General features: G+C 38.2%; 1 protein-coding gene and 1 long non-coding RNA gene across 2 annotated transcripts; both read right to left on the bottom strand.

Moving 5' to 3' along the window:
• Positions 1 to 1,080: 1,080 nt before the first annotated feature.
• On the bottom strand, positions 1,081 to 2,801 carry LOC143875904 (uncharacterized). The gene is made up of 3 exons (XR_013250237.1): positions 2,761 to 2,801; positions 2,078 to 2,129; positions 1,081 to 1,253 (listed from the first exon to the last, which is right to left on the bottom strand). It is a non-coding gene; the product is annotated as an uncharacterized LOC143875904 (long non-coding RNA).
• Positions 2,802 to 6,072: 3,271 nt separating this feature from the next.
• Positions 6,073 to 8,222, bottom strand: LOC143875699 (protein NUCLEAR FUSION DEFECTIVE 4-like). The gene has a single exon (XM_077377301.1). The coding sequence runs from the start codon at positions 8,042 to 8,044 to the stop codon at positions 6,251 to 6,253; it is 1,794 nt and encodes a 597-aa protein (XP_077233416.1). The 5' UTR covers positions 8,045 to 8,222; the 3' UTR covers positions 6,073 to 6,250.
• Positions 8,223 to 10,126: the final 1,904 nt, after the last annotated feature.

Genomic DNA, 10,126 nt, shown 5'->3' with positions numbered 1-10,126 from the left:
GATCCCAAATATGGAAAAAAAAACCAAACAATTGCAAGTTCTAACAGAACAGTATGCATCTTGTTTCCAAACAACTGTAAGATACGAATACCACTATGCGGCCATGACGATTATGCTGATCTTGTTTTTTCATTGATTTGTTGGGTTATTAGATAACCAAAGTAAGGCTTGTTGAATGGGCAACTCGGGTAAATTGTGGGACCAACTTGGTCGGGGTCTTGTTGAATGGGGAGCTCGGGTATGTAAAACCTGGGACCAACTCGGTCAGGGAGGATGCACCTAATAGCTATTAAACACCTTAGGCCCTGTTCGTTATGGATTTTGAAACTGCAGTTTCGTGTACCCTATGAGAAAAGAACCAATTCTAGATAAATAGAAATCTAATGAAAGTAATTTATCTAGAAATCTAATGAAAGTAAATAGGAATCAAGAATGTAACAAATCCTTTAAACTTGTTCTCTATTTCATACTTTTATCTGTGAGAGCTTTATGTGATAAACACTTAAAGCTCTTGTAGCTATTGTGGAAAGAGTAACACAATATCAATTCAACAGGATCGAGGACACATGAAGATGTGTACCCGCCATCCCCAAAGCCATGTTGATTTTCATTATATTTGGATGACTCACTCACTCAAATAAAATAAAACATATAAAAAAGAGAATAACCCAAAATAAAAGGGGACATGGGTATTTTTCCACTATACATAAAAAAATGAGATTGATTTCCTCAAAATTACATAAAAAATTAATATATTTCTATGATTTTTCAAATATGAAAGCAAACATATGAAAAGTAAAAAAAGAAAAAAAATAACCACCTGGCAAGATGAAGAAATTGTTCAAAAAGGTAACCCCTTCGGAAAATTTCACCTGCAAATCCACTGCATATATGCAAAAGCAAAATAGCTCTGAATAAAAGAAATCAGAAAGAAAGAAATATTATTATTTTTGAACAATATGTCTTCTTGATATTAGAGAGAATGAAAAAAAGGAAAGACCCTAGAGAGGAAACACAACACAACATAAATTAAAATTCTGATTTACAAAGAGAGGTAGATTTCATTGAATTACCATAAACAACTCTGCAACGCATGTTCACAAAAGCAGAGACATTTGAAGGAGACCAACTTGAGAATGATTTCAAGGAGGATCCACCAATGATGCCTTCCTAGTTCTTTCCTCTTCGGAGGCTTTGTCGACAAATGTGGTATGTATATGCTGCCAAAACGAATTGGCACTTAAGAGACCCATCTGGAATGATCAAAACACGGTGTATAGCCGTCGATCAGGAAACTTGCTTTTCAAGGATCACAAATATAAAATCATAGGAATCAAGTAACTCTACAACGCCCACAATCACACAATGAAATTAAGAGATTTGAGATCTTCTATCCAATACAAACGAAAAGACCCAAAAAAAAAAAAGCACTATTAAGTTCATCTAATATGAGTTACTTTTATATGATTTATGGTAAATAGATCAACAACTATAGATCTAATGGGATTTTGCATTTATTGAGTAAAACCAAAACCTATTTCCATAAGAATGACCAAAATATTCAGAATCGAGAAAAATATCTCAAATACTTCTAAGAAAGAAAATTAACATGCACCCACTTGAAATTGGTCTCCGATATCGAAAAAACCAATAAAACAAATCCACAAATTTACATTTTTTTATATAAAAAACAATAAAAGAAAATCTTAACATATAAGCAAAAACAAACATATTCAGAGGAACTCTCAACATATGAGTAGAATTATATAGCTACTGCTTCCACTAAAATCAATAAAAATCTGTTAATTTCTGTGCCTCTAAGAACACAATCCAAAATAGCCTAGAAAAATGACAAATAGCGTAATTTTATCCATCGTTATACATCAAAAAGCTCTATAGCGAATTAATAAAATTCATAAAAAAAATTAAGCGTTTGTCCTTCATCAAAAGACCTTATGACTATGTAAAGTTTTGTAACTCATATACAAGCAAATTAGTAAATTCAGGATTAAAAAAAAAAGCCATGAACTATAATTAAAATTGGAAAGAGCCATGAAAATTTCAATGTTTCACATACCGATGGCCCAACGCCGTCTACCGCAGTGATCCTTGCATCCTCTCTTCATATCCTACTCAAAGTGCGAGCCAGTAATCAATGTCATGAGATGTAACATACCGATAATGCTTTCTTTGAACTATTTGAATAAATAGCAAAGAAGAAAAATACAGAACTTGCATTCTCCATTGGAATATGCAGAAGCTAAAGAAAAGAAAGAAAAACATAATAGATATTGACATAGATGTGTCACAGGCTTTTGTGCTGACAAAAAGATATTTGCAACTGCACAACCTCTGTTCTTTGATACCTAAATTCAACAATGTCATATTTAAATGCATTTTAGTGTAGAAAGACTACTTGTCAGACATTAAGCAAAAGCTTATCATACAATTTAACATAGATCAACGTTGAGAAAGGAAGAAAAAGAAACTCAAAGAATACCAAGATATTTTTCCTGTCAAAAAGCTTTGGATAGAAAAAAAAAAAAGGCTTTGGATAAAAAATAGCAGATGAATTATTCAAGATATAAAAATAAAGTTCATGACTAATAGATAGTATGAGAATCGTCCTCTTAGTGAAAATCCACTACAATTTGAAGGTCAATGACATCCATAATGTTAATGGGGAATTAATACATATTATACCAAATAATCAACGAAAAAATGCAAACCCAAAGAAAAATCCATGCAGGCATAACAAACCTCAGGTTTCACGGATCCAGTTAGGTAAATGGCGCATCTCTCTGGAACGAATACAGAAAATACAATAGAATTTAGTATTGAATCAACAAAATGAAGTCTATTGCTGAGAGGTACATGTGGCAGGACAGATAAAGGAATTTGAGGAGAAGAAGCCCATGAATATTTTTTTCATTCAGGCTTTAAGAGTAGTAGAGGATTAGGCATCTAATGAAATCACCATTAAAGCAAAGTTTGAGGTAGCCTTCCTTCATCGTTTATGGGGAAAAGGGAGACCTTGTTTTTGTTCTTACTGGAGAAGCCAAATCTCGATACCTTGTGACTTTGGCAAAAAGAGGTCTCGTTGGGTGACTGTTTTAGACAACCATGACATGCATATTTTGATGAAAAAATTACCAATGGGGGACATCAAAATATGAGAATGGCCAACGGTTGACCCAATTTTGAAAAATTGTTAAAGAGGGTTGATAACCCCCTTTTGAGAGTTTGATAACCCCACTTAGAGGGTTGATAACCCCCTTTTAGAGACTTGATAACCCCATTTCGTCCCTCTCAAATAATTTTTCAAAAGTACGTCCCCCGTTGGCAATTCTCGTATTTTGGTGTCCCCCATTGTAATTTTTCCTATTTTGATATCTTTTTCTTAAAATGTACGGAGAAGTACTTTTTTGAATGGCAATATAGGGAGAATTACTAGAACCCCCTTACCAATGTTTCTAACAAAATTCACCAAAAATTTATTTAATCACTTCTCAATGACTTTAAAATTTTTTTTTAGAGCGACTGCACATTAAATAAACCTCTGCAGATCTGAGGGTTAGGATCATCCTATGGAGATGATTGACAGGGTACAACTTTTTTTAACGTTGTAAAGCCCATGAAATGAACAGTTTGGATCATATTAAGAAGTGCCCCCCACTGCACATTTTGAATAATACTGGATGCTCACACATGATATAAAATCTCTGTACAATGATTGCTTAAAGCATACATTGGGATCATTTGTTCTAAGAGGGCATGAATTCAAATAGAGTTCAAGAGGTTAGTTAGTTAATCAATGAGTTCATCTTTTACTAGGTTAGTACATCAAAACTCCATTTTCTTGGAAATTTGAAAAGAAGAAAAATACCCCAAAGTGCCTTAGCTATGAAATAGACTATTTGGTCTAATTGGCCACCTAGACTGAGGCATACAATTACTTAGTAATGCAGACACACTCGGCCGGGCTAGTGTATCGACATTTCTGTTAGCTGATCTTCTGATACGGTGGAGCTGAACTATACGACCCTCCACACTATCGAGGATCTCGCCAATAAGCTCGGCCTGTTTGGATTGCCGGAATAATATTTCTTGTAAAAATTTTTACTAGGAAATTTTTGTTCACACAATTTAGATATAAATGATAAATTGTAGAGTTATCATTATAAATTAAAGCTACTTGTAAATGAAACTCCAACTGAGGTGGCTCAAGTTACATTTTTTCATGTGCAACCAAACTATGAGAAGCATGAAATTTTGCGAAAAGTTCTCCTTTTCCAAACATTTTGAGAAAATTCCTGCAATCCCAAACAGGGGTTAAGACTGCATGATAGCCTGATTTTTTGGGCCAAAATAAAAAATCCTTAACCAAGCCTACTTTTGATTGATATGAGATAGACCCAAAAATCAAAAGTAGGCTTGACTAAAGATTTTTTCATTAGGCCCCAAAATCAGCATGGTCATGCTCTAGTTAAAGCATTTGTCAACAAAAATATCCTTCTATACTTCAGTAAATGTAGACAAAAAACCGAAAAAAAAGTTCAACAAATACTAACCCTAATTTGGATCTCTCCATTCATTTCTTGTCGTTTTGGAACATAAATGTGGTGTCAGTGGCAGTGAGACCTGCAACCCATATACCCATGGAAGTGTCCTGCCAGACATAGAAGAAGAGTAAAAGGGTGTCCTTATCATTTTCAAACGTTTGTTATATAGAGATAATAGAGGGTTGAAACTCGGTTCGGGTTGGGCAGGTCCTATCTTTTACCTTTAAACCTGAACTGACTTGAGATTACTTCTTGGTTTTTACCTTTAAGCCCTAACCAACACAAAACCCACAAGTTTTTAACACGACCTAGGGTTTGGTTGGGGTTGGATTTGTTAAACAATCAACTGCTCCAAAAGCTTAAACTGTTAAGAGTTGCTGTTGATTAATCATTTATTTATAATCAGGCCATGTTCGTTTCAGATTGTGACAACCGATTATTGGCCCAAAAAATGAACATATTTTTCTATTGGGGGCTTTCCCAAGTAAAATATGGGGAGAATATATCACTTTCCTTGGCAAAATTATGAAGTCTGAACCTGTCACATTTAAGAATGCACAATGGTTGGTACCAATCGCATTCAACGATGTACAGTAGACGGTTCAAAAGTACGTTTGTCAATGGATACACTTCAAAATCGATCCACCTATGTCTTAGTCACGATCCATCCACATCCCTTATTGGTTGGATCGGTTAGACCGGAGTCGGAGTGTTCCTCGGATCCTACTTTATGTCTCTCGGTCACGATCAATTTCAAATCGGACCGTCCATCGGAGAGTCCTACTAAGTCTTACTTTCATTGTACATGGTTAAAATTCTCACACAAAGGTGAATGTGAGCCGTATCAACAGCCATGTAGTGGGTTAGGGACTTCGGATAAATGGTTATAGAAGGAAGAGAAAGGGGTAGCTTGAGACTTGAGAAAGACTAGGGGTTCGGACAAATGAGGAATGATCCGATGAAGGGCGCCCTTGCAAAACTCAGCTTTAAGGATGCCCCGCCCTTATTGGTTGATTTCAGCAAAGTCAAAGGAGTGGTGGCACCGAAAAAAGTGGATGGGGCAGTGAAAAGTGGAAATGCCTTTGACTTTGCTGAAATCAACCAGTATGAGTTTCCTTGAAGCTTCCTTGAAGCTGTTTTTTGCAAGGGCGCCCTTTATTCTATCATTCCTCAGACGAAACACTAAAAAGAGAAATCATTCAAAAATTGCATAAGATTTACATTTACTAAAATACCGCTGAAATAGTATAATAAAAAATTAGAGAGTGTATTTTCATGGAATAGTGTAATAAATTCGGATTTAGGAATGTCCCATGGGCTTTAGTACCTGCTAGATCCGATTAATGTTTTTTTTTGGATATTATCTTAGGTATCCAAAATGTATCCATATGGATCTTGATAACATGTCTAGATCCTATCCATTTAAGTGCCGATTCCGATGGTCCATCGGACGGTCTTGATTCAGTTGACACCCCAAAAGTCATAAATCTTTTCGCAATAACCCAGGAAAAAGAAGAAGAAGAAGTGACAGTTGAGTATAGATAAGAAAACAGATACATAGAATCTGTCACAGATTTTCACTTCTAATAATACATGTGTAAAAGAAAAATGTGCTGCAATCACCCTTTTCATCTTTCTTTTCCTTTCTCTTCATTGAGATTTGACAAAGCTTACATTGTACTTTGTTACTACTCCTTATTACCATTCTTTGTAGTCATTCTCTCGTTCTCTCTCTCCTCAACTCCGCCGGAGACACCCATCTCCGCCTCCCCCACCAGCGGTGCGTCCCGGAACTTCGCATAAATATCTCCTCCATAAAACTTCCTTGTTCTCATCACTAAAATAAGAGAAACAAAAGATCCAAACAAGGTCACAGCCGTAATTATAATGAAAGATAATCTAAAACATTGCACCCCAACACAAGTGTTATCTCCCCCTTGAACCCCTAAAACCGCCATCTGCTTAGCAGCCTCCTTATCATAAAGATACCCTGCAACCCTAACATTGAGTAAATATGACCCAATTGGGCTCGCGACCGCCCCGAAATTGTACAGTGTTGAGTAGTATTTGAGACCAAACAATTCCGAGATGATGGCATAGAGGATCGGCCATTGCGCACCAAAGCAGAATCCGATGATTACCGATGAGATGTAGAGCGAGTTGGGGACTCCGAATGCGATGAGAATGTGGCCGACGCAAGAGAAGAGGAGGATTAGGGTTAGCATTAGAGGGCGGGGGGACTTGTATTTGGTGAGGAAGATTTCGGACACGAAGCCGGAGGCTAGTCTTCCCAAACAATTCCATATGCTTATGAGGGAGACAAAGGTGCTTATGCTTTTAGTTGGGTAGCCTAGGGATTTCCCGATCTGACCCATGTTGTCGATTGCCGTCAAGGTGCCGCCGATCCCACAAATCGTAGCGAGGAAGAGAATTAGCATGTCTATGCTTACTAGAGCTTGCAAAATGGAGTAGTCCTCCCCTCTTTGGGGTGATTTGAGTAGCTTAACGATACGGGAAATTGCCGATTTTGGTGGTGGAGGGGGGAATTGGGACGAAGAATTTGGCGGTGGGAGCGGTGGGGATGTGGGTAGTGGGGGTTTTTCTAGGGTTATGATAATGGGGGGAGGGTTTTTTATGGAATTGAGTTTTTGGTTCCAAAGAGAGACCTCTTCTTTGATGACTATGCTAAGGGGGAGAAAGAGTAAGCAGATAACTGCGGCCGCGCTAGCATTGTACCCCGATGAGGAGAAGTTGAGCTGTTTTTCTACTATGATTATGATCATGAGATATCCCGCGAGGGCGAGGATGGTATATAGGAAAGAATAAAAGATCTTCACTTCATTAGACTGTCTAACAACCTTCATTAGCCTAACTGTGTAAAGAAAAACTATGGAGATCGCGGTGGGTAGCCACCCAATAAGAAGAATAAGAGCCTTTGAGTCATTCCCATAAAAAGCATGGTAGAGTTGGGTGATAATGGCGCCGCTAAGCCCGACGAAACCCTTGAGGAGTCCAAGGACAATCCCACGACTCTCCGGGAAGTTCTTGACGCAGGTGACAAGTGCGCCGGTGTTGGCGAAGGATTGGGAATTGGCACCTATAAAGATGTAGAGGCACATCTGCCACACGTGGGGCCGGGAAATTTTTCCGGTGATGGAAAAGTAGATCATTAGGTATCCGGCGAGGTTCATGCACGCGCCCATGGCGAGAACGACCCACGGTGGGGTCACCTCGTTGATTAGGCCGGAGAGGATTCCGAGGTTTGCGCCTAAGTCCTTGAAGAAACTTAGGGTGTTTAGGGTTTGTTGATCATAACCCAATGACTTTTTTAGATCTTGTGAATAAATACCAAACATGTAAGTTGCTCCGGCCGCGGACATGATTAAGAAGGTGGCAAATACCATGAACCACCTCCCTTGGATCACTTGGGCGGCGAAACGAAGCATCCCACCACCTCCATTGAAATACATGGCCACCACCATCTTTCTATCTCTCTGACTCTCTTGTCAGTAGAGTTTTATGTATCAATATGAGGGTAGTGTGTATTTATATATGTGGGGAGGGGTTATGGTAAGGAAGGTATGAAAATTAGCGTGGGCACAAAAGCCGCAAAAGAGATAGAAAGGAAGGAGGAAAGGGAGTTCAGACGAAGGAGTGTTGACCCTGAATATATAGAAATATTGGATTGTGAACTGATAAGGTCGATAATTATATATGGTAAAATATTGATTGTGAGAAGATAAGATACATGGCTGTCATGGAATGTTAGATTAATATGGAAATCTGAGATTCTCTCCCTCTCTTATTTCTGATGAGGACACAATTTTCTATTAAGAAACTTTGAAATGGAAAGACAAAGAGGCTAATAATACGCAAAAGGTAAGTAGGTTTAGAGAAAACTGAGGTTTTGGGAGTCTTCCATGATCTATGGTTATGATTTATTTTAGGCCATATTTGGAATGTAGTAAATTTCTTGAGAAGTTTGGAAAAGGGGAAATATTTCTAAAATTTCCTAAATCTTTTACACACCAAAAAAGATAACATGGGCATTGAATTTAAGATTTGTATCCTTCTAGACTAACCATAATTATATACTTTCCCTCTTTGTCCTGCAAAGAAAACAATTTCTCATGAATTTTTTTGTCAGAAATGTTTTTCTTGCAATCCAGGCCCTGTTTGGATCGCGGATTTCTTCTAGAAAAATTTAGAAAAGAAAAACTTTTCCAAAATTTGATGCTTTGCCATTGTTTGATTACACATGAAAAAAAGTAACTTGAATATATAATTAAGGCTGCAACTCGGGTCGGGCGGGTCGGGTTTTGGAGAACCCAACCCTACCCGAGAAATATCTCGGGTCGGGTTTTTTTTTCGGAAAACCCACGATTCCCAAACTCGGCCCTACCCATGATAAATCTCGGGTCGGGTCGGGTTTTTTCACATTGACGCAAATTTTTAAGGAAAATTCTTGTTTGGCAAGGCAACTCAACTCATAGAAGCAGAAATTACACTCACATTACACTTGAATCAAACAATGATGTAATTACACTCACATCACACTTGAATCAAACAATGCTGTAATCAAACAATGTTGTAATTACAATCAAACAATGCTGAATCAAACACTTGAATCAACTCAACTCATAGAAGCAGAAATTACACTCACATACAGTAACAGTGGGTGCGTGGGTTTTCACTTTTAACTTTGGGATAATTACATTTACACCCCCTCTAGTTTCTGACACATCCACTTCCACCCCTATAGTTTAAAACGTGACAAATACACCCCTGTAGTTTCAATTTGTTTAAGGTTTGCCCCCTCAGCTGAAGGTTCGTCCATAGATTGAAGGGTTAGGATGATCCGATGGAGCTGATTTTTTGGGCACACCATATCTATGTCAGGACCCATCAAATGAACGCTTTGGATCATCCAAATAATGTGGGCCCCTACCCGAATCCAAACACTACCAAAAAATCATCCAAATAATGTGGGCCCACATTGTTTGGATGATCCAAAGCGTTCATTTGATGGGTCCTGACATAGTTAGGGTGTGCCCAAAAAATCAGCTCCATCGGATCATCCTAACCCTTCAATCTATGGACGAACCTTCAGCTGAGGGGGCCTACCTTAAACAAATTGAAACTACAAGGGTGTATTTGTCACGTTTTAAACTATAGGGGTGGAAGTGGATGTGTCAGAAACTAGAGGGGGTGTAAATGTAATTATCCCTTTAACTTTTAACTAACAATAGAAAAAAATGTACATACTATAACTTATGTAACTCGGGTCGGGTCGGGTCGGGCCCCTTCAAACCCGGCTCGACCCGAGATTCATGCGGGCTTTTGAATGCTGAACCCGGCTTGACCCGAAACCCATGAAACCTGAACCCGACCCAGGCTATTTTCGGGTCGGGTCGGGTAAAACCCGGCTCGAGTTGCAGCCCTATTAATATAGTGTTCATTTTTTCACAGTGACATTTAATTTAGGCTATTGATATTGGCACTAGCCGCACTATCATGTTTTAACGCAAACTCAGCTTGACTTTTCTTTTTTAATTGGCTGCATA

This window comes from Tasmannia lanceolata, unplaced genomic scaffold (assembly GCF_043159265.1).
Source record: "Tasmannia lanceolata isolate RefF3 unplaced genomic scaffold, GAP_Taslan_0.1 ptg000004l, whole genome shotgun sequence".
Lineage (NCBI taxonomy): Eukaryota > Viridiplantae > Streptophyta > Magnoliopsida > Canellales > Winteraceae > Tasmannia > Tasmannia lanceolata.
This window is presented reverse-complemented; position numbering and strand designations above follow the sequence as displayed.